The sequence below is a fragment of the Geotrypetes seraphini genome, chromosome 3 (assembly GCF_902459505.1).
Source record: "Geotrypetes seraphini chromosome 3, aGeoSer1.1, whole genome shotgun sequence".
NCBI lineage: Eukaryota > Metazoa > Chordata > Amphibia > Gymnophiona > Dermophiidae > Geotrypetes > Geotrypetes seraphini.
In genome coordinates this window covers 407,132,441-407,156,650 of record NC_047086.1, presented here as the reverse complement: position 1 = coordinate 407,156,650, position 24,210 = coordinate 407,132,441, and the positions used below count along the sequence as shown (strand labels likewise).

Below are 24,210 nucleotides of genomic sequence, written 5' to 3'. Positions count from 1 at the left end.
TCAGGTATATCGGTGATAGAAGAAAAAACTCAGGCGGGATTGTACGTCTTAGGAAACCAGACGGAGACTATGTGGAAAAGGATTCGGAAAAAGCCCAACTATTAAATGAATACTTCTGCTCAGTCTTCACCCGAGAAGCGCCAGGGCTCGGCCCTCAGCTACAGACAAGGGTTGGCTCAGTTGACCCGTTTAGTAACTTTGAGTTTACGCCCAGCAGTGTCTACGGTGAGCTGTCAAGGCTCAAGGTTAACAAAGCAATGGGGCCGGACAACTTGCACCCCAGGGTGCTTAGGGAGCTGAGTGATGTCTTGGCGGAGCCACTGTCCGCGCTCTTCAACCTCTCCCTTAGTACAGGCAGCGTCCCGTTGGACTGGAGGACGGCTAACGTCATTCCACTCCACAAGAAAGGCTCCAAGATGGAGACAGCAAACTACAGACCAGTGAGTCTAACATCGATAGTGAGCAAACTAATGGAAACTCTAATCAAACACCAATTAGATAAGATCCTGGATGAGGAGAATCTAAGGGATCCCCGACAACATGGATTTACTAAGGGGAGATCCTGCCAATCCAACCTGATCAGCTTCTTTGACTGGGTGACGGGGAAGCTGGATATTGGGGAGTCCCTGGACATCGTGTACCTGGACTTTAGCAAAGCATTCGATAGCGTACCGCACCGCAGGTTACTGAGCAAGATGAGTTCTATAGGATTAGGTAACACATTGACGAAATGGGTTGGGAGCTGGCTTGGAGGTAGGCTCCAAAGGGTGGTGGTGAATGGCACCCCCTCCGAAATGACGGAGGTGATTAGTGGAGTACCACAGGGCTCAGTCTTGGGCCCAATCCTATTCAACATCTTTATAAGAGACTTGGCAGAAGGGCTACGAGGTAAAATAACATTATTCGCCGATGACGCCAAACTGAGTAATGTAGTGGGCAAATGCACAACAGACGAAGATTCAGTGCCCGACAACATGATGCACGACCTACTCCTACTGGAGCGATGGTCTAGGACATGGCAACTCAACTTCAATGCCAAAAAATGCAAAGTTATGCACCTGGGCAGCCAGAATCCATGCAAGTCTTATACCCTTAATGGCGAGATCCTAGCAAAAACGGTAGCAGAACGAGACTTGGGGGTAATCGTCAGTGAGGACATGAAGTCTGCCAATCAAGTGGAGCAGGCTTCGTCCAAGGCAAGACAAATCATGGGCTGCATACGAAGGGGTTTCGTCAGTCGTAAGGCGGACGTCATTATGCCATTGTATAGATCCATGGTGAGGCCCCACCTGGAATACTGTGTGCAATTCTGGAGGCCGCATTATCGCAAAGATGTGCTGAGACTGGAGTCGGTGCAAAGAATGGCCACCCGGATGGTCTCGGGACTCAAGGATCTACCATACGAAAAAACGGCTTGACAAATTACAGCTATACTCGCTCGAGGAGCGCAGAGAGAGGGGGGACATGATCGAGACGTTCAAGTATCTTACGGGCCGCATTGAGGCGGAGGAAGATATCTTCTTTTTCAAGGGTCCCACGACAACAAGAGGGCATCCGTTGAAAATCAGGGGCGGGAAACTACGAGGTGATACCAGGAAATTCTTTTTCACTGAAAGAGTGGTTGATCGCTGGAATAGTCTGCCACTACAGGTGATTGAGGCCAGCAGCGTGCCTGATTTTAAGGCAAAATGGGATCGGCACATGGGATCTATTCACAGGGCAAAGGTAGGGGAGGGACATTAAGGTGGGCAGACTGGATGGGCCGTGGGCCCTTATCTGCCGTCTATTTCTATGTTTCTATGTTTCTATGTATATTAAAATTTAAATAAACTTGAAAACTTTTTCTTGGACTTTAGGTGAAATTTTGGGTGTAGAGAGGTAAGAACAAAAGAATAGCCTTACTGGGTCAGACCAATGGTCCATCCAGCCTAGTATCCCATTTTCATGGAGGTCAATCCAAGTTCCAAAACCCAAAGAGTAGCAGCAGTCCATGCCACCGATCCAAGGCAAGCAGTGGCTCAACAGCAGACTAGAGACTTTTCCTCTAGGATCTTGTCCAAACCTTTTTTAAAACTAGCTAAATTAACCGCTTTTACCACACCCTCCAGATCATCTACATGTTTAGGGTTGGCCTTTGTTTTACTGGGACTAGTGCTATTAAAATATCTAGAAATGATCTAGAAATTAGAATGATGAGTGAGGTGCATGCGGACTATGAAAAATTGCAGGAAGTCCTTAGGAAACTGGAAGACTAATTAAAAGGCTACAAAAGTAATTAGCTAATCTCTAAGAATTTATGGGAGGGTAACCTACCAATTACAACATTACAAAATAATCATCAAAATTAAATATTAGAAAAGGGATTGGGACTTGGATGCCACCATTTGGTAGTTTTACAACCACACTCAAAGCGGTTTACTTACAGATACTTCAAGCATTTTTCCTATCTGTCCTGGTGGGCTCACAATCTGTTTAATGTACCTGCTCAGGGTCACAAAGAGCAGCGTGGGGTTTGAACCCACACCTCAGGATGCTGAGGCTGTAGCTCTAACCACTGTGCCATACTCTCCTAACACAAAACTAGCAATCTTAGGTGACCTTAGTGTACATTTTTCAACTTCTGTAGCAACTTAAAGAAATTACCGCAGGCAGCAGTCTAGCAGCAAGATGGGGGCTATCCAGCCTTTTGCACCAAGTGTCACATGTTTGATTATCTTCCAGTAGGTGAAAGGTCTTATGTGTGTGTTCCGTGCAAAGAGCACCTAGCACTTGGGGAACGGGTCCGATACCTTGAGACTAGAGTAGATTTGGAGAAACTGAGGGAGACAGAGATGCACACAGAGGAGACCTACAGGGATGCTATAGAAAAGTCCTACTTCTAGTCTGGCAGCCTCTGTTCTGCCTCGGAGGAAGGAGGTCTTCCTAAAGGAGAGCATCACCCTAGGGAAGTAGGAGGCAACCCTGTAGCCAGGACCTGCCCTCTTGCACTGAGGCTATGTCTTCTGCCCAGGAAGGAAGGGTTAGGACAGCCATTATAGAGGGAGATTTGATCATTAGGCATGTAGATAGCTAGGTGGCTGGTAGCCGTGAGGATCGCTTGGTCATTTCACCTAGATTTTTTAAAAAATATATACATAGAAACATGATGGCAGATAAAGGCCAAATGGCCCATCCGCAGTAACCATTATCTCTTTCTCTCTCTGAGAGATCCAACGTGCCTATCCCAGGCCATTTTGAATTCAGACACAGTCTCTGTCTCCACCACCTCTTCCGGGAGACTGTTTCATACATCTACCACCCTTATAGAAACATGGCATGTACACAAAAATCACACATACACTGTACATAGGTGTGACCAGACGGCAGTTTATATTTTCAGTAACAGCACCACAGACCTGGAATGCTCTCCCAATTTTTTTACGTAATGAGCTAGACTTGGAAAAATTTAAAAGTAATTTAAAAACATTTCTTTTTAATGATGCTTTTAATACTTAAGTTAATAATTTTTTAAAATTAGTAATTTAATAGTTTATACTTTAATACTTAAATGTTTTCCCTATTGTGCTTTTCCTTTGTTCTGCTTTTATTTAACAAATGTATTTCAAATACCCCTCTTACCTTATGTAATGTAATATGTATTACTCAATGTAAGTATTTATAGTTTGTACTGTTTTGTTTTTTATTAATTATCTTTTAATATGTACATCGCTTTGAATTTGATTAAGCGATTAATCAAGAAAAATAATAAACTTGAAACTTGAAAGGCCAGAAGTGATGCACCGGTACTGTTCGGCGCAAGCCCAGTGAAACTAATGACAACGCAGTTATGCACTCCTCCCTCCCCCTCCCACAATCCAGTAAAAGAACACCCCCTTAACTCAAAAAAAAGCAGTGTTCTCGCCAGAAATTTTTTCTAGCCGGGTGGCATGAAAAAGTAGCCGGAGGGGGGGGGGGAAGGGGGAGATTTGGTGGTGGGAAAAATTAAATGTGTACTATTTTTATTAGTTAATTATTTTCCAATGCTCAATATGACTTCTTTTTTTAAGGTTTGACACTTGTACCAGAATATTTTTTATTAAATTTAAGAAGTATCCAATTCTAGAAGGAAATAATTAGATATTTGCCCTCTTTCAAATGGTATAGAGGTTTAAAAAAGGGAAACATGTTAATGAAGTCATTAGGTTCAATCTAGCCATTTATTTCTGCATGAATTTAAACAACTAAAAAAAAAAGGTAAATATAGCTCATAAAGTCATACAAGAAATGGCTCTACAGCACCTCTAATAATGTTTTGATCACTGAGGATATGAAATAGATGTGATCCCCACTTCCACATAATTTATGGAGAGGTGTTACTGAACCTTGAAGGAGACCTGTGATTGCACTACAGCAAAATAAAAAAGCAGCAGATAAAGATCATAAGAGAGCTAGGGCAAAACAATTTAGGTAAAGATGCAAGTAATAATTAGCAATGTAATTAAAAATATTTTATTTGCTAAATAAGCTAGCGCTCTGCCCAGCTAAAACGCGCTAGGGAGAACATTGCAGCGGTTGTGGTAAAAGCAGATAGCTTAGGTGATTTTAAGAAAGGTTTGGACAAATTCCTGGAGGAAAAGTCCATAGTCTGTTATTGAGAAAGACATGGGGGGAGCCACTGTGGTAGCATGGAATGTTGCTACTCCTTGGTTTTTGGCCAGGTACTAGTGACCTGGATTGGCTACCGTGAGAATGGGCTACTGGGCTTGATGGACAATTTGGCACAAAAAAAAAAAAGCCTCCCTCGGAAGTTTTTTGCAAGGCAGACAAGTTCTTGTTTCATTTGCCGAAATCCTCCAGCAACCACAACAATGCTCTCACTGCCTCCCGAAAGACCTTGTGTCAGATGCGCACCCATCGTCCCCGAAGAGGAGGCTGTCTGCAACTGCTTTCAAACAGAGCAGAAATTACAAACCCTGCAAAGCAGCGCCAGAGGGAGGGGGTGGAGGGTTGCTAAGCTAAACAAAAAGGTGGAGGAGCAGCGGTGATTGACGCGCGGGACTGAAACAAAAGCTCATGGCTGAGCCCTGCGGGGAGGAGCTCCGCATGCCTTCCTTTCCCCAGCACAGCGCTCGGGAAACCGGGAGGAAAGGGCGAGTGTGTGCGGTGTGACTTTGAAGAACCGTAGGGTCTCTGGTTTTATGATGTAGCAGGCCCAAAATGTGAATATTGGTGACACTTGGTGAAACAAAGTCCAGAACTGTTTAACTCTTTTAATCGACATACCACAATCTATTACGGGGGAGGAGGCATGACAGCTCATTAAGTAAACATTTCTAAAAAGATCACTCTCTTAATGATACGATTTAATAAAGGCATTGTGTAGAAAAAAAGAATGTATAACAATGAGAAATATTGGAAATCAGAATGATGAAACATATTAATTTGGACACTTATGCTGAATTCTGAATAGGTTGTCCAAAATTGGGTTCACAATTTTGGGTGTTGATTTCGGGTCTGTATGTAAACTAATTGGCTAATTAGATGTTAACACTAATTGGCAGTCATTAGCAGGTATGCCAGGATCTGCTCTAGGAAGGCACTGTTCTATAGGGAAAGGGATTGGGACTTGTATATGTTTTTTGGTAGTGTTTCAACCACACTGGAAGCAGTTTACATACAGGTAATTCAGGCATTTTCCCTATCTGTCCCAGTGGGTTCACAACCTATCTAATGTACCTGGGGTAGTGGAGGATTGCACAGGATCACAAGGAGCAGCACGGGGTTTGAACCTACAAACTCAGGGTGTTGAGACTGTAGCTCTAGGCCACACTCTCTGGCTCGGAACGTCCTCTCCGACATCAGAATTGACGTCAGGAAGAAGGCTTTTGGGTGGTAATTAGCAGTAGCAGCAGGGAGGTAAGGAGGCAGGCAATCAGCAGCAACGGCGACGGACCGGGGGGTGTGTGAAAGGAAGGAGGGAGGCTTTTTTTGCGTGGGGCAGGGAGGGAAGGAGGTAGGCAGGCAAGCAGGCTGGCTTTGGCGTGGCAGGGAGGGAGGTAGGCAGGCTGGCTTTGGGGGTGGGACAAAGTCTTGAAGGCAGTGAGAGGGACATAGGAAGGAGGCACTGGGGGCACTAAGGACATAGGAAGGAGGCACTGAGGGCATAGGATGGGACACTAAGGACATAGGAAGGCGGCACTGAGGGCACTAAGGACATAGGAAGGGGCACTAAGGACATAGGACGGAGGCACTGGGGGCACTAAGGACATGGGAAGGAGGCACTGACAATAGATGTCCCCTTTTGATGAAAAAAAAATAAATGGTCACTGCTACTTTGGACTCTCTTCACTAGTTGCCTATAGAACAAGGAATCATGTTTAAGGTTCTTTGTTTGGGGTTCAAGGCTCTTAATGGCCTAGTAATGTCCTATCTTAATGGCCTAGTAATGTCCTTCTTTGCTGAGACCGTACCATCCACCTAGGGCAGGGGTGTCCAATGTCGGTCCTCAAGGGCCGCAATCCAGTCGGGTTTTCAGGATTTCCCCAATGAATATGCATGAGATCTATTAGCATACAATGAAAGCAGTGCATGCAAATAGACCTCATGTATATTTATTGGGGAAATCCTGAAAATCCGACTGGACTGCGGCCCTCGAGGACCGACATTGGACACCCCTGACCTAGGGTCTTGTGTTCAGCCAAGTTCCCTCTTTTTTTGTGTTATACTATTGGAATTGTACAGGAAGTCTTTGTTTAAATCTGTAAGCCCAAAGTTATTGAACCCTTAACCTTCAGGGATTCATGCACTGTCTGGTTTTAATGTGTTTAAAAAAGAATTAGAGACTATTCTGTTTATGCATGTTTACTGTATTACTCAGTAATGGCATGAAAGGAATATTAACAATATATGTTTTAATGAGGCCAAAGGAGCTATAGATCATGATGTTTTAAATAAGAGAATAGAGATCTTATATTGGAAGAATAATGGGTTTGTTTTTATGTCAAGTAATGTTTACAATTATTTTGTCTCTGGCTTTTTTGTAACCTGCACAATAAAATCAAGTCAGCCTGCTTCTAGGATCTGCCGTAAATCCTTAAAAATGCTAGTTTCAGAAATCATTGATGGATTCTCCTAATTTACATTGAAGATTCTAATAATGTTGTTCTTATTTTGGTATGTTCCAATTTGTTACTGTAAACGGAGTCGAGCCCTATCACACGGATGACCTAAAGGCTGGATTGGATTGGAGTAAACACTGTTTTCCATATTTTCTTTTATTCCCATTTGTGGAGAGAGAGTTAATGTTTTGCTTACCTGGAGGCTTTGATCAATATTTTAATGCATTTTCAATGCAGATATTCTGAAACCCCAGCTGGAATATGGGGTACTCCAGTAGCAGATTAAGCAGCCCTGCTCTAGATAAAGAGAGGCTGTCCTCTGCTTGATCTCTTAAGCCGACTCAAACATGCAGGGAGTAGTCATTTCAGGAAATGTAAGAATGCCTTCTCTACTTCAGACAATTCCTCCTGCAGCTAATGGGGTAAGAGCAGAAGGATAACATCCAATACTTACTCTAGTCTGACTGATTGTGTTGCTGATAAAGCCTTATCAAACAACCAACGGAAGAAGAAATCCAAGCTAAAAAGAACAAGAAATTAATGCTAATTTAGACTCCAATCTTTTCAAAATACAAATTAATTAAGAAAAAAATTAATATTTAGTATTCTATTTCTAATATCAGGGATACAGAAAATATTTTAAAGGGATTTAAAACACCAAACATATATAAAGTCATTCCAAATTCAACATCGGGTTTACATAAGAACATGCTAGTTACCTTGTCAGTCCCAATGAAGGTAAAATTAATATCATGAAGATCAGGAAAAAGTAGACTTTGTTCATTACTATTCTATTCTCAGAAGATCTAGTGAAAAGAAATTCAAAAATATTGTAAGAAAAAAAGAAGATTTACTCACATGTACTTAAAACACACAATTAATGCATTAATCAAGATTCCAGTTGGAAGGAAAGCTGTTTGTGTGCGTTTCTCTGTATGTTTTATCTGTAACCCGCTTAAACGATAGATAGGATACAAATCAAATAAATAGAATAAAAATACAATGCCTTGAAAAGTCTTCACACCCTCGTACGTTTTTCACATTCAGAATGTATTAAAATAGGGATTTCTTTTATTGCTCTATATCTTTTCGACATGAAAGAAGAATTCTAGAAATATTCAAAATTTGCTTATGAAAAAGAAACCAAGGATTTGACTGCATAAGTTTTCACACCTTTTCTCACAACAGACTCAAATTAGCTCCATTTCTAAAAATTCTTCCCACACATATTGGAGTAATTTTATAAAGCCTTTTCTGCACATGTGACCCCCCATTTGCACGAGAAAGCGCGTGCACAGAAAATAAGCAATTGGAAATTCCCAGGGCTTAGTGCGGAGAGAACAGAGGCAGTTGTAGGAGGGCACACACTGTACACAGACATATCTGAGCCTGGATCTGATAGTCTATTTTCTAAAGACGCATCAGCACTTCTGCTGCCTTTATAAAACAGGCTTCACAGAGGTTATAATATCAAGCTCAGGAAGTTTTTCATAGCCCACCTGGATTCTTCATGGGAAACAGCTTCTTCTTTCTAGCACCTACACTATAGAATTCAGTATCTCTGCACTCAGGTTCACCTTGGGTGTTTTAAAAGGGGACTTAAAGCCTCTGGGGACACCCACAGCGGAATGCAGTGGTAGAGTACGGTGGGTGCTGTCTTTGCGGGGGTACCAGTGCCTCTCCTCCTGCACACCTCTTGAGATGTTCACTGGTGCGTGCATCTTCCACCTGCTGCTTGCGCTGGCCTCAAATCCCTTCTGATGTCACTTACTGATCATGGGGAGCTGAGGCTGGCACAAGCAGCAGGTGGAAGATGCTGCTCGCACCAGCAAATATTTCAAGAGGTACGGGACTGAGGAGGGCACTCAAGCGGTGAGGGGCGCTCAGCGTGGTGGGGAAGAGCAAGGTGTGCACGGCAAAGCAATGCCAGACACCACAGCCCCGGGCACCAACCTCCCTAAGCTATGTCACTTGTGGGATGTGCATACAGACGCACAGAAATACAGAATTTTTGTAGATTGACTGTTCTGAAGTGAGCACAGTTATTGTAACGGGTGTTATCTGGGGACAGCAGGCAGATAATTCTCACATGTGGGTGACGTCTGGTGAGAGCGTCAAGAAGGTACCGATCTGATGAAGGTGATGAGGATGAACGATGTGAGGATCTTTTGGATCTGGAAGCATGTGATGTACATCCATGTGGTGATTGAGAATGCTGATGCTTTGATGTAGAGTGTCTATGCTTTGATGCAGGGCGTCAATGCCTCGATGAAGAGGATCGATGCCTTGATGGAGAGTGTTGTTTAGATGAAAAGTGCCAATAGGAAGTAGAACAGTGTCTCGATGTAGACCTGGAATCGGTACCATGCGGCCTTGGAGTGCTATGCTTAGGGAGATGATGTAAGCACCGGTGTCGACTGCAACTTGAACATGTCACCGAGCTTCTTCCAGAAAATCTCATTGAGTTGTTTCCTGAAGATTTGCACTGGTCCCTTGGCTCAACAGCTAGTATCATCAGTGTGGCAGGGTGTTAAGGGGTGGGAGACCATGATGAGATGCACGCCCTGAAGGAGACACATCCGGGGGGAATCAAGATGGCGTCGGAGTGAGTCGAGCTATCAAGTGGCTCCTGCTCTGCTCGGCATTTTCTCTCAATTTTTCAACTTTTTCTTATAGAATTTACCTGCTATGCCCAAGCGCAGGGGTAAGCAGAGGAGTGTGCTTCCTGCCTCCTCTTCCACTTCACTGACTTGGCAAGCGGCAATAACATTTTATGTTGTCCCAGTTGGAGAGGGCGCATCCGCAGACCAAGGAGGGCAGACCTTGGTCCTGGAAGGCGACGTTTCGCTTAGCCCCTTTGGGCCCAGAGTTCCTCCGCGTCCCGGGATGATGTCGGGGACGCCCTCAGACGCACAGGAAGCGCCGGAATTGATATCTCCGGCGGCGCTGCAGGTCTCACCCCTGACCCCGGATGGAAACCACAGCTTGCTGACTTCCTTACAGTCAGTATCGGAAACCGGAGGACCTGAAAGTCAGCGGGAAGCGGGGAAGGTGGAGATGGATCCTATGGTGGAGTCCCCCGGAATAGCTACCCCCGCTTCCCTGATTAAACCAGCGGTGATCGACATGGAGGCATTATGGAGCGCTATGGAGACTTTACATAAGGTATGCTCCCAAATTGTACTTTCCACACAAAATACTAATAGTAAATTTAAAACTTTTGAAGAGAAACTCCAGCAACAGTCTCTTAGAATGGACAAATTGGAGAAATCTGTGGCAGATGGGAAGATTACTACTAATTTACAACTTAAGGATAAAGTTTTACTTGCTAGGAAAATTGAAAATTTGGAAAATGTTAATAGGAACTTGAATTTGAGACTTTTAAATTTTCCTGTTTCCAAGTTTCAATCTCCTAGGGATCTATTTCATTCCTTTTTGAACACTGTTTTGAAATTTCCTCAAAATAACATGCCACCATTACAAAAGACATATTACCTAAATTTACCAAAGGAGGATAAAGATAAAGGGAACGCCATACCGGGAGAATTGGATCTCACTGGTATGCTGGAGACATCGCAAGAAGATTTATTGCCTAGAGCCACTTTATTGGTAACTTTTGTCTTTCTTCAAGATAAAGAAGCAATTCTACGTCTATTCTATAGGACTGAAAAGGTGGAATTTCATGGATTCAAAATTTCTATATTTCCTGATGTATCTAGGTGGACACAAGCCAGACATAAGAAGTTCTTGGCTTGTCGTCAGTCTGTTTTGAGTTTAGGGGCAACTTTTCAATTACGTTTCCCCTGTAAATGTTGCATCACTTATCAGAGTATGAACCCGATCAACTGCAGTTTTTTCTTGAAGGTAAAGTAACCACAAGAATTCCAGATACCTCCATGGAATCAACCCAGCAGGCCATTAGTTAAATAACTCCAACTGCACTCTGTTATTTGTATTGTATTAATTTAGTTTATTTCTTGAAACCAACTACCCTTGGAAGTGATTGATTCCTTCTCCTCTCAGATTGTGGACTTTATTCATAGTTACTATGTGGCATTATTTTATAATTAATATTTGTTTTTCTTATTGGATTGTTATATTTCCTTCAAGTACTGATTGACATGTTAAATTGTAAAAGTATAAATAATAAATTAAAAAAAAAAAAAAAAAAAGGAGACACATCCTGCACTGAAGGAGAGTGAATGCGCCAATGTTTGGCCTGCATCGAGGGAATCGATGCCGTAGAGGCCTGCAACGCATACTGGGAAGAGGATGGCTTCTTAGCAGGCTTGCTCATTAGAGGAATCACATCCGATGCCGATGTCAATGCCAGTACTGCCGGTACCGAGGGCTCGGATTTATCATCGGAGTCCATGGTCGAGTTTCTGTTGGATGAGACAAGCCTTCAATAAGCATTTCTGCAAAGTAGAACAAGTAACATAGAAACATAGAAAATGATGGCAGAAAAGGGCTATAGCCCACCAAGTCTGCCCATTCCAATTATCCACCCCCCAGAGTTCATTCCCCTAGAGATCCCACGTGAATATCCCATTTCCTCTTAAAATCCATCACGCTGCTGGCCTCAATCACCTGCAGTGGGAGTCTATTCCAATGATCCACCACTCTTTCGGTGAAGAAGTACTTCCTGGAGTCGCTCTGAAATTTCCCTCCCCTGATTTTCAGCGGATGCCCTCTGGTGGTTGAGGGTCCCATGAGACAGAAGAGATCATCTTCCAACTCGATGCGTCCCGTGATGTACTTATACGTTTCAATCATGTCTCCCCGTTCCCTTCTTTCCTCAAGTGAATACAGCCGCAATTTTTTTAGTCTTTCTTCATACGTGAGATCCTTGAGCCCCCAGACCATCCTTGTCGCCATTCGTTGAACCGACTCGATCCTCAGTATGTCCTTACGGTAGTGTGGTCTCCAGAACTGAACACAGTACTCCAAGTGAGGCCTCACCATGGATCTGTATAACGGCATCATTACTTCAGGTCTCCTGCTGACAAAACCTCTGCGGATACAACCCATCATCTGTCTTGCCCTGGAGGAAGCCTTCTCCACTTGATTGGCTCGATGCTCAGGGCCCAATCACTGAAAACACCAACTGTGCAGGTCAATTATTGCAATAGGGTGCTGGCATCGACAGCACTTTTTAAAACCACTGGAAGATTTCGACATGGATGGAAAAATCTCAGAGAGGTCAAACTCAATGATGACAAATGAGGAGGAAAAAAAATGCCGAGGTAGGAAAAAGAGAGCCAAAAAGCCTGACTGAGGTATGAAGGAAAAAGGGGAAATTTGGTTTTTTCCCACACAGACCAAAGAAGGATATAAAAGAAAACAAGAAAGATAGCTGAAGGGCAAAAAATAGAAGAACGCTGACAAGAAGGCAAAGCGCATTGGACAGAGTCCAGAAAAACTGTACTTCTTTGCGCTGCAGAAAACAAAGAACTGAGGAACCGCAAGCTGGCATCGGGCAGGAAGGCACTCGGGCATTTATGGTGTGGGCAATCAAGAAGTTTCTAAAAGCTTTAAGTGGCAATACACCTTTACTACTGTCTGTACCAGGCTCCGTGGATCACAGAACATAGAAACATAGAAAGATGACGGCAGAAAAGGGCTATAGCCCATCAAGTCTGCCCACTCAACTGACCCACCCCCATAAGTCTGAATGCTAATGACCCACTTCCTTAACTTGACCTTCGTAGGGATCCCACGTAGATGTCCCATTTATTCTTGAAGTCAAGCACGCTGGTGGCCTCGACCACCTGCACTGGAAGCTTGTTCCAGTGATCCACCACTCTTTCCGTGAAGAAATACTTCCTGGTGTCACTACTAAATCTCCCCCCTCTAAGTTTAAGCGGATGCCCTCTTGTGGCCAAGGGTCCTTTGAGAAAAAGGATGTCATCTTCCACCTCGACACGTCCTGTGATGTACTTAAATGTCTCAATCATGTCTCCCCTCTCCCTGCGTTCCTCCAGAGTGTAGAGCTGCAATCTGTTCAGTCTCTCTTCGTACGAGAGACCCTTGAGCCCCGAGATCATCCTAGTGGCCATCTGCTGAACCGACTCGACTCTAAGCACGTCTTTACGGTAATGTGGCCTCCAGAATTGCACACAGTACTCCAGATGAGGTCTCACCGTGGTCCTGTACAGTGGCATTATGACTTCAGGTTTCCGGCTGACGAAACTTCTATTGATACATCCCATCATTTGTCTTGCCTTGGATGAGGCCTTTTCTACCTGTTTGGCAGCCTTCATGTCTGCACTGATGATTACTCCCAAATCTCGTTCTGCTGAGGTCCTAGCCAATGTTTCTCCATTTAAGGTGTATGTTCTGCATGGATTTCCGCTACCGAGGTGCATGACCTTACATTTCTTAGCATTGAAACCCAGCTGCCATGTTGAGGACCAGTTTTCCAACGCAAGAAGGTCCTGTGTCATATTATCCTGCAAACATCCTTCACTTACTATGTTGCAAAGTTTGGCGTCATCGGCGAATAATGTTACCTTACCCTGCAGCCCTCATGTCAAGTCCCTTATGAATATGTTAAAAAGGAGTGGGCCCAGGACCGAGCCCTGTGGCACCCCGCTGGTCACCTCCGATGTTTCAGAGAGGGTGCCGTTGACCACCACCCTCTGACGTCTATCACCAAGCCAATCCTTGACCCATGCAGTTATTGTTTCGCCCAACCCCATCGATTTCATCTTGTTTAGAAGCCTGCGGTGTGGGACGCTGTCAAAAGCCTTGCTGAAATCCAAGTACACTATGTCCAGAGACTCTCCCGAGTCTAGCTTTCCTGTTACCCAATCAAAGAAGCTGATGAGATTGGATTGGCATGACCTACCCTCAGTGAATCCATGCTGATTTGGATCCCTTAGATTCCCTTCATCCAAGATCATGTCTAATTTACGTTTAATTAGTGTTTCCATGATTTTACACACTATCGATGTGAGACTCACTGGCCTGTAGTTCGCAGCCTCTGCTCTGCAACCCTTTTTGTGAAGAGGAACGACGTTAGCTTTTTTCCAGTCCAGGGGGACTCTCCCTGTATTTAGGGAAAGATTGAAGAGCATGGCTAATGGTTCCGCCAGGACATTGCACAGCTCTCTGAGCACTCTCGGGTGCAATTCGTCTGGACCCATGGCTTTGCACACCTTGAGTTTTGACAGTTCTCTGTAGACTTCAGCTGGTGTGAACTCAAAATTCTGAAATGGGTCTTCCGTGCTTGACATTGCTTCCAGATGTGGTCCGTGCCCTGGTGCCTCTTGGGTAAAGACCGAGCAGAAGTATTCGTTCAGTAGTTTGGCTTTATCAGAATCAGTTTCCACGTAGTTCCCGTCCAGTGTTCTAAGGCGTACTATCCCGTTAGTGTTTTTTTTCCTGTCACTAATATGCCTGAAGAAGGATTTGTCCCCTTTCTTAATGTTCTTTGCTAGAGTTTCTTCCACTGCAAGTTTGGCCTCTCTGACTGCTGTTTTGACTGCTGCAGACCTAGTCCTGTATTCAATGTTAGCTTCCCCTTTCCCCGTACGTTTGTATGAAAGAATTGCTCTTTTTTTTTCCTTGACGAGGTGTAACACCTCATCAGTGAACCATTGGGGTTTTTTGTTCCTTTGTTGTTTATTTACCGATTTTATGTAGCGGTTAGTCGCCTCGTGTAGGGTCAATTTCATGGTTGACCACATTGCTTCCACATTATCAGTTGCTTCTAGGTCCTGCAGCGTCTGATGAACGAAATCTCCCATGCGTGCGAAGTCTGTGCCCCGGAAATTGAGTATCCTCGTTTTTGTTTGTGATTTAGGGAATCCTTTCCTAAGGTTGAACCATACCATGTTATGGTCACTTGTGGCTAGCGTTTCTCCCACCGAGACCTCCGAGACGCTATCCCCGTTTGTGAGTACGAGGTCTAGGATGGCCTTGGCTCTAGTGGGCTCTAGTACCATTTGTTTGAGCCGTACTCCCTTCATGGCCGTTAATATCCTCCCGCTCCCACAAGATGTCGTTGAGAGTGTGTTCCAGTCTACATCAGGCATGTTGAAGTCCCCTAGCAGAACAGCGTCCCCCCGCAGAGTGATATTCTCAATGTCTTCAATTAATTCTGTGTCCTTGTCCTCCGTTTGTCTTGGAGGTCTGTATACCACACCAATGTATAGGCATTTTTCTCCGCCTCTGGCCAGGTTTACCCAGATGGATTCCCCGGTGTACTTGACATCTGTGATCCTGGCTGTTTTGATGTTCTCTTTGATGTAAAGTGCTACCCCTCCTCCTAATTTACCCTTCCTGTCCTGATGAAGTAGGTTGTACCCTGGTATAGTTATATCCCACCCATGAGAGTCTGTGAACCATGTTTCGGATATTGCCACCACGTTTAGGTCGGCATTCACTATTTCTGTTTCCAATTCTAGAATTGTGTTCCCTAAACTATGTGCGTTAACATACATAGCTCTCCACTCTTTGTGCTTGTTAGACCCCTGTAAAGAGTCCCCCATCTGAACCAAAGTGGAATTGTCCCAATCAGAATGGTGCGCACCAAACAAAAGTGTCCTTCAACTCATCTGATAGATCCAATATATAATAGTTAAAATAAATACTTAGATCTTTGCTGTTATACATTAATTGTTATTATATGTACATTATATATATTTTTTATAATATCTTTTATATAAACATTGTATGTTTTTAATTTGTTTATATTCATGTATGTACTTGTAGGCTCCTGAGGCAGGCCGGTTAGGCCAAAACATGTGCATGTCGGGTCATTGAGTCATTGGATGAATTTATGAGGCTTTGGATGAATAAAGGCATTTGGATCTATCAGATGAGTTGAAGGACACTTTTGTTTGGTGTGCACCATTCTGACTGGGACAATTCCACTTTGGTTCTGTGCTTTTGAGTTTGTGGTTTTGTTTCCCCTGTTTCATTTTGTGCCAGGCTCTGTGGATGACGTCACCCACATATGAGAATATGGTGCCCACTTGTCCTAGGATAATTATTTATTTGGATTTATTTATTGCCTTTATAAAAAGATTCACCAAAGGCAGTGTACAGCAAGTACAATGCAACATAAAACTTACAATTTTGTTAACAGCATTAACAGTAGTAAAAAGACCAAATATAAACAAATACAATGAGTGAGGTAAACTCAAAATCAGCAAATTTAAAATTAATAGGACTACCATGAAACAGTTTAAAACATATACTTATAACAGCACTGAAATTCAAATAAGAGAGATGTAATCTGAATTTCTGACAGACTGCAGAAGAATAAGAGTTCTAATTACACCGCCAACACTCATTTTGGTGCCTCAAATGTTAGACCTGTTTCTGGGTATATTTGACCTGCTGATTCCAAAAAGGGCGCCATTGTGTTTTTGTCTTGGTGAAATCTTTCACCTTGCTCTTCGCTTAAGTCACCAAGGTTCTCCGGAAAGCGATCTAAGGGACTGTGCAGATAATGGACTTTTAACACTCATGTTACAGCCAAGCCTGTTGAAATGAAAGAACCCATCCTCTACTAATTGTGTGTCGTCGTCTGCCAATGAAAGAGCCTATCCTCTACTAATTGTGTCGTCGTCTGCCAACGAAAGAGCCTATCCTCTACTAATTGTGTGTCGTCGTCTGCCAATGAAAGAGCCTATCCGCTACTAATTGTGTGTCGTCGTCTGCCAATGAAAGAGCCTATCCTCTACTAATTGTGTGTCGTCGTCTGCCAATGAAAGAGCCTATCCGCTACTAATTGTGTGTCGTCGTCTGCCAATGAAAGAGCCTATCCGCTACTAATTGTGTGTCGTCGTCTGCCAATGAAAGAGCCTAACCTTTACTAATTGTGTGTCATATGCCAAGAAAGTTTTTCACAACAAGAACACATGAAGACCAGGTACATGATTCGATTTCATTTATTGATGCTATGAAACGTGGGTCATTTATAAGTTGTCTGATCTGTGAACCATTGAAAATTCCTGCCTTCAGTTTTTCCATGGTAAATTCAGGTAACATATGCGCTATGTATTCAATGCATGAACTGTCTTTATTGTTTCATCAGGCCTAGCTTTAAATGTAGTGGTGGCAGTACGATTCTCTCTCATGCTACCAAAGGTTCATTGATTATATTTTGTCCTCCAACAACCCTTGAATGCCAATCTTTTTTTGCCTAATGTTCATATTTAGCTCTACTATCCCAAAGACATAAATTCAACCATATCTTAGAAACTAGAGCTGATGCAGTCTATCCAATGCAATTTTCTGAATCAGCGCTCAAATAACCCCAGGAAAAGTTCAAAACCCCCCAAGGCATCAAGAAAACCTTGTGTAGTCCGACTTCTCTCTCCTTCTTTTCACATATCCAACATAAATTCAGACCCTTCCTTTCTAAGCGCACTGCCAAGACCCTCATCACCTCCAAGATTTTCAAGGAAGAAGACAGCTTTATTAACTGAGACAGTTTCAAGCCCAATAACCTGTTCCAACAGTGGCCAACCCAGGTCTCAAGCACCTACCTAGTCCCAAGTAGAAAAACAGATTTTATATTGCTTCTCCTAGGAATAAACTGTATATTTTCCCAAGCCATCTCAATAATGGCCTATGGACGTCTCTTTTAGGAAATTATCCAAACCTTTTTAAACCCTGCTAAACTGATTTCACCACATTCTCCGGCAATAAATTCCAAAGTTTAATGACACTTAAGAATATAAGAATTGCCACTGCTGGGTCAGACCAGTGGTCCATCATGCCCAGCAGTCCGCACCTGCAACAGCCCTTAGGTCAAAGACCAGCGCCTAATTGAGACTAGCTCTGTCAGCGTACGTTCTTGTTTAGCAGGAACTTGTCTAACTTTGTCTTGAATCCCTGGAGGGTGTTTTCCCCTATGACAGACTCCAGAAGAGCGTTCCAGTTTTCCACCACTCTCTGGGTGAAGAAGAATTTCCTTACGTTTGTACAGAATCGATCCCCTTTCAACTTTAGAGAGTGCCCTCTCGTTCTCCCTACCTTGGAGAGGGTGAACAACCTGTCCTTATCTACTAAATCTATCCCCTCCGGTACCATGAATGTTTCGATCATGTCCCCTCTCAGTCTCCTCTTTTCAAGGGAGAAGAGGCCCAGTTTCTCTAATCTCTCACTGTACAACTCCTCCAACTCCTTAACCATTTTAGTCGCTCTTCTCTGGACCCTTTCGAGTAGTACTATGTCCTTTTTCATGTACGGTGACCAGTGCTGGATGCAGTATTCCAGGTGGGGGAGTACCATGGCCCGGTACAGCAACATGATAACCTTCTCCAATCTGTTTGTGATCCCCCCCTTCTTAATCATTCCTAGCTGGCAACACAATTTTAATCACAGTCGAACATATACTTCAAATCAAAACATGGTCCCGACATGGGCTGTGTTTCGTCAAAACTACCTGCATCAGTGGTCCAATGTAATCTGTAAAAATTGCATACAAGAATATAAATATACATAAAAATACAAATGAATTAATAAAATTAAATTGCTAAATAAAAATTAGACAAAAATACAATATGTAAGTTGAATTAAAAATAAGGTAATAATGACAAAATCAATGCCTATAAAAGTTCCTGGACATAAAACCAAGAGAAAACATAAAAGGAGACAGACCTCTGTATATCAGTATATATTTCATAAGAGGAAATAAAAATGACCAGTCCGATTAACCCCTCTCTCCCCTTTTATCAAGACGTGCTGCCAAGCCACTCATTCTATTCAGCATTTAGCTCGCATTGCTCAGCAGCATGGGGGGGGGGGAATGGTCACATGGGCTGAGGGCCTCACCTCCAGCAGCTACAGCAGAGGATTCATCCATGGGCATTTCAGGGTGTTTCTGGACAAAGTCACCTATTCTTTGCTGCTGCGTAGTCGATCCTGCTGATTTAGTTACACTGGCTCTGACTTTGGAGCCATAGCAGATAATTGGGTACAATTAAGCAAGGAAAAAAGCGAGTTGGAGAGATTCAACCATACACTGACCAGTCAACCAGAGTCATGCCAGCATCTTGACTCCAGGTAATAAAATTGCAAAAAATAAATTGTGTGAAGAAATATCTCCATTTGTTTAAAATCTATTATTTATGCCCCCTAGTCCTAGTATTTTTGGAAAGAGTAAACAAGCGATTCACAACTACCCTTTCCACTCCACTCAGTATTTTATTGAACTCTATCATATCACCCCTGAGCTGAAGAGCCTTTCCTCAAAGGGAAGTTGTCAAATCCTTTTATCATTTTTGTTGCCCTTTGCTGTCCTCTGTCTAATTCCGCTATATCTTTTTTGAGGTATGGCAACCAGAACGCATTATAACATTTTCATCTTTGTTTTCCATTCCTTTCCTGATAATTCCTAACATTCTATTTGTTTTCTTAGCTGCCGTTACACATTGAACTGAGAGTTTCAACATATCATCAACGATGACACCCAGGATCCTAATGTGGAACTCTCCATCACGCAGCTATAGTTAATAAGAATAGCTTTACTGGGTCAGAGCAATGGTCCATCAAGCCCAGTAGCCCGTTCTCACGGTGGCCAATCCAGGTCACTAATACCTGGCCCAAACCCAAGGAGGAGCAATATTCCATGCTACCAATCCAGGGCAAGCAGTGGCTTCCCCCATGTCTTTCTCAATAACAGACTATGGACTTTTCCTCCAGGAACTTGTCCAAACTTTCTTAAAACCAGCTACGCTATCCGCTCTTACCACAACCTTTGGCAATGCGTTCCAGGGCTTAACTATTGAAAACATATTTCCTCCTATTGGTTTTAAAAGTATTTCCCTGTAATTTCATCGAGTGCCCCCTAGTCTTTGTCATTTTTGACAGAGTGAAAAATCGATCCAGTTGTACTCGTTCTACTCCACTCAGAATTTTGTAGACTTCAATCATATCTCCCCTCAGCCGTCTCTTTTCCAAGCTGAAGAGCCCTAACCTTTTTAGTCTTTCCTCATACGAGAGGAGTTCCATCCCTTTTACCATCTTGGTCACTCTTCTTTGAACCTTTTCTAATGCCACTATATCTTTCTTGAGATAAGGAGACCAGAACTTAACGCAAACTCCAGATGAGGTCGTACCGTGGAGCGACACAGGGGCATTATAACATTCTTAGCCTTGTTAACCATTACTTTTAAAATAATTCCTAGCATTGTGTTTGCTTTTTTGGCTGCCGCCACACATTGGGCAGAAGGTTTCATTGTATTGTCTACGATGACACCCAGATCCTTTTCTTGGGAGCTAATCCCCAAGGTGGACCCTAGCATCCGGTAACTGTGATTTCAGGTTATTCTTCCCAATGTGCATCACTTTGCATTTGTCCACTTTAAATTTCATCTGCCACTTTGATGTCCAGTCTTCCAATTTCCTAAGGTCCGCCTGCAATTTTTCACAATCCGCATACGTTTTAACAACTTTGAACAGTTTTAGTGTCATCTGCAAATTTAATTACCTCACTTGTCATTGCAGTTTCCAGATCATTTATAAATAAGTGAAATAGCACCGGTCCAAGTACAGACCCTTGCGGCACTCCACTGTTTACTCTCCTTCATTGAGAAAAATGAACATTTAACCCTACCCTCTGTTTTCTATCTGATAACCAATTCCTAATCCATAACTGAACTTTGCCACCTAATCCATGACTCTTTAATTTTCTAAGGAGCCTCTTGTGAGGAACTTTGCACTTGCTTACATTAAACATCATCTACCATTTTGATGCCCAGTCTCAGAAGGTCCTTTTGCAATTTTTCACAATTCTCTTGTGAATTAATAACTTTAAAAAACTTTGTGTCATACTTTATGGATCTTCAGTCCATAAAGGGCCAGCAACGTGGGAGGCACCAGAATCCAAAAGGGTAAGGAGGAAGACTTGGCTGCAGCAACCCTCCTTACCCCACCGGAGCTTCCCAATGTGACGCACAGAGCCAGAAGAAGGAAGTCCCGCCCAATCACATTCTATTCAATCTTCAGCCCATAAAGGGCCAGCAATGTGGGAGGCACCAGAATCCTAGAAGGGTAAGGAAGAAAACTTGGCTGCAGCGACCCTCTTTAGGCCACCGGAGCTCCCCAATGTGAAGAAGGAAGTCCCACCCAACCACTTCTGACTCAATCTTAGGCCCACAAAGAGCTGATGACCAGGTGAGCCCTTTGTGTGGCCCTTTATGTGGACCGAATGGATTGAGTGGACAGACCAGAGCAGTCACTTTAAGGTTGAACTTAATTAATAGTGTGTTGAATTATAAAGATGCCTAAAGATGCGGTGGCTAGAGATTTACTGTTTAACCAGGATAGGTCTAGCCTTGCTTAAAGTGGGAATAGTTGACGGGGCATATAGTAATCTTATCTACAATAATGTTATGTCAGTAAACATACTAATGAATCAGAATGGAGTGCGTTGGTTTAGAAGCTGAGGTGGCCTAAGATATATTCAGGAAAATTTGATTGATCATGACGCTACTGCACCAAAAATACCAGCCTTGGTTACAGGTAATAGGAAAATGATGTCAGCAATGTCTTATCAATACAGGAGGGATTGTAAGAATGTAAAACAAATAGTTTGCAATGTTGTAGTACCCTCAGATGAAAAATATATGCTGATAGAATAGAATGCTTATATTTGAATGCACGTTCTGTCTGCAATAAGACTTTAATTTTAAAAGATTTGATAAGTAGTTATCAAGCAGGAATAGTATGTATAACCAAGTTATGGGTTCCTGATAACTCATCAATCTTAGCAGATCTCTATTCACCTGGGTACAAAGTGATTCAATGTCCAAGACAATCAGAGAGAGGAAGTAACATAGTAAATGACGGCAGATAAAGACCCGAGTGGTCCATCCAGTCTGCCCAACCATATATGCTCCATAAATTAATTTAGTTTAAATGGTCCTTTTTCTTAGATATTTCTGGGCCAGAAACCCTGCCCGGTAGTGTGCTTAGGTTCCATCTACAGGAGTCTCCATCAAAGCCCACCCCAGCCCATCTTAACCATCCCAGCCATCGAAACCCTCCCCAGCCTGTCCTCAACTGAATGTCCATATATGGCACACAGGCCATGCAAGCTTGCCCAGTACTGGCCTTAGTTCCCTCAATGTATAACCATTATTTTCTGATTAGAAGTCATTCTTTTCTCTAAGGCTCCTAGATAGCTTTAATGATCAAGGACTGGAATATACAATCCGTGATATGCAAAACCCAGAATGTGGAAAAGAGCTGGATATACTTCTGATCTATAGACTGCCAGGTAGAATCTGGCATCTTAGGGTTTCATTTGTGTTTCATTTCATTAGTACTTTTAGTCTAATTTGAATAGGGGTTATCTGTGTTCTGCATGTGTGACCAAGACCAGATGTTATAGTAGGAATGAATGAGAAGCATACAGTGTAGTTTAATTTTGTGGTTAACCATTATGTATTGTTAATAAGATGATATTGTGTGTATATATGACAAATGAATGGATAAAATGGCATTACAATCAGTACTATTATTATGGGGGTGGGGCAGGGGAGGAGTTTGGGTGGGTTATGGGGTGGAGCTTCCACCCATCCCCCCACAAAAGGCATTCCATTGCCCATGCTAGCAACTCTATTGAATGTCCATGCCAAACTGTCCATTGTAACTTCCTGGGTAACTGACTCAATCTCTTGTAATGTAATCCAACCTTGAACTGAATAGATAAAGGCAGAATAGAAAACCTGATTCACAGAACTGGCTGAAGTGTGCTATGTCCATTCAAAATGAAGAGCTCATAGTGGAGTTTTACATCCAAACTCAAAACTGCAATCTGCCAACGTATATTTAGAGATGTACATTCATTAGTGAATATTTGGTTCATCAGGGCGCCTTAAGAAACTTTGTGCACAAAATAGAATTAATATACATTAATCTATGAATCAACATAGAAAATAAAGCAAATGTGTGAAATGAGCAAAAGTCAGGAGAGAAAAAAAGGCAGTGGAGTCAGAGTCAAAGGTTCTGTGTATCAACTCCAGAGCCCTGAAAAATCCAAACAAGCTGAAAATGGCTTCCCTGTGCATATCCTTAATTGATTCAATCTTGAACTACAGTATATAAAAGACACATAAAATCAGGTGAGTAGAGCTTTGAAGCACTTGTTGTAGGAGAGCAGGGCTGAATTCTCAAGCGCAAGGAGGAATTGGAGAGGGGTATAAATGGATTCAAATCCAATGAAGCACACTGACAGGCTCTGCTTATGGGATGATATCATCACAGTTCATGCAAAAAAGGTCAAGCAGAGTAAAACCAATTGCTTACTTTGTCCAGTGACACTCCATCAGTGTTGTATAGTAAACTATGTTGGGTAGCAGAGCTGAGAAGGACCACAAGAGGATGGTTGGGAAGAACTGGCTGACCACAGGGTTCTAAAGGAAAAGGTTGAGGGCAAGTCAGTGCATCAAGTGCAGTCCTTCACAATGCCTACATCCGAGGTGTCAGAAGTCCTGTCCTTTCATGTGCAACTGTCCTCTGTAAACTAATGCACAAACAATGGCTGCCATTAACCTAGGGCGGCTGCTGTAGTTATCTGAGATTAGGAGATACAACCAACAGGTTGGCCGTACTCTGGTTGAGTTTCAACCTGTCCCCAGACCACCCCTACTCTAGCCGATTGCAGCGACAGATACTTACTAAATGAAATTAATGCTGAATCAGAGATCTGCTACAGGACAGAAAAAATATTGTATAATAGCTTGCATATCATATCTCTCTGAAGGAGCGTTTTTACATTTTTATCATTTCTTTTTTTTGAGGGGGGAATGTGTTATAATAAACAGCCACTATTAGCCTTTTTTTAAAGGGAAAATGCAAAATCTTTAGCTTTATCACAGTGATTGATGGTTAAAGAAAATAAACATTTTAGTCTAAAAACAAATAGGTAAAACCAATGCAAATACATTTTGCTTTTGTTATATCAGACCACAAAAACCATTATGTCTTATCTAAGTGGATATGGGCATTTTCTGTAGCTTTTCAAATGACTCCCCCTCCCCCCTTACCAGTGATGCCAGAAGAGGGCTCAGCTGGAATCATGATGCTCTCAGAAATAGCAGAAGCCCTCTCCCAAGACTTCCTGAACGTACTGTTTCGGTCCGGCCTG

At 42.8% G+C, this 24,210-nt stretch overlaps 1 protein-coding gene across 1 annotated transcript in view; it reads right to left on the bottom strand.

The window, feature by feature from the left end:
• Positions 1-24,210, bottom strand: part of TMEM63A (transmembrane protein 63A) — a 202,822-nt gene that overhangs the window by 43,389 nt on the left and 135,223 nt on the right. The window contains exons 15-17 of the mRNA XM_033936649.1: positions 23,370-23,476; positions 7,817-7,903; positions 7,552-7,617 (exon numbers count right to left, since the gene is read on the bottom strand). Of these exons, the coding sequence (XP_033792540.1) occupies positions 7,552-7,617; positions 7,817-7,903; positions 23,370-23,476 (260 nt within the window). The remainder of the gene's footprint in view (positions 1-7,551; positions 7,618-7,816; positions 7,904-23,369; positions 23,477-24,210) is intronic.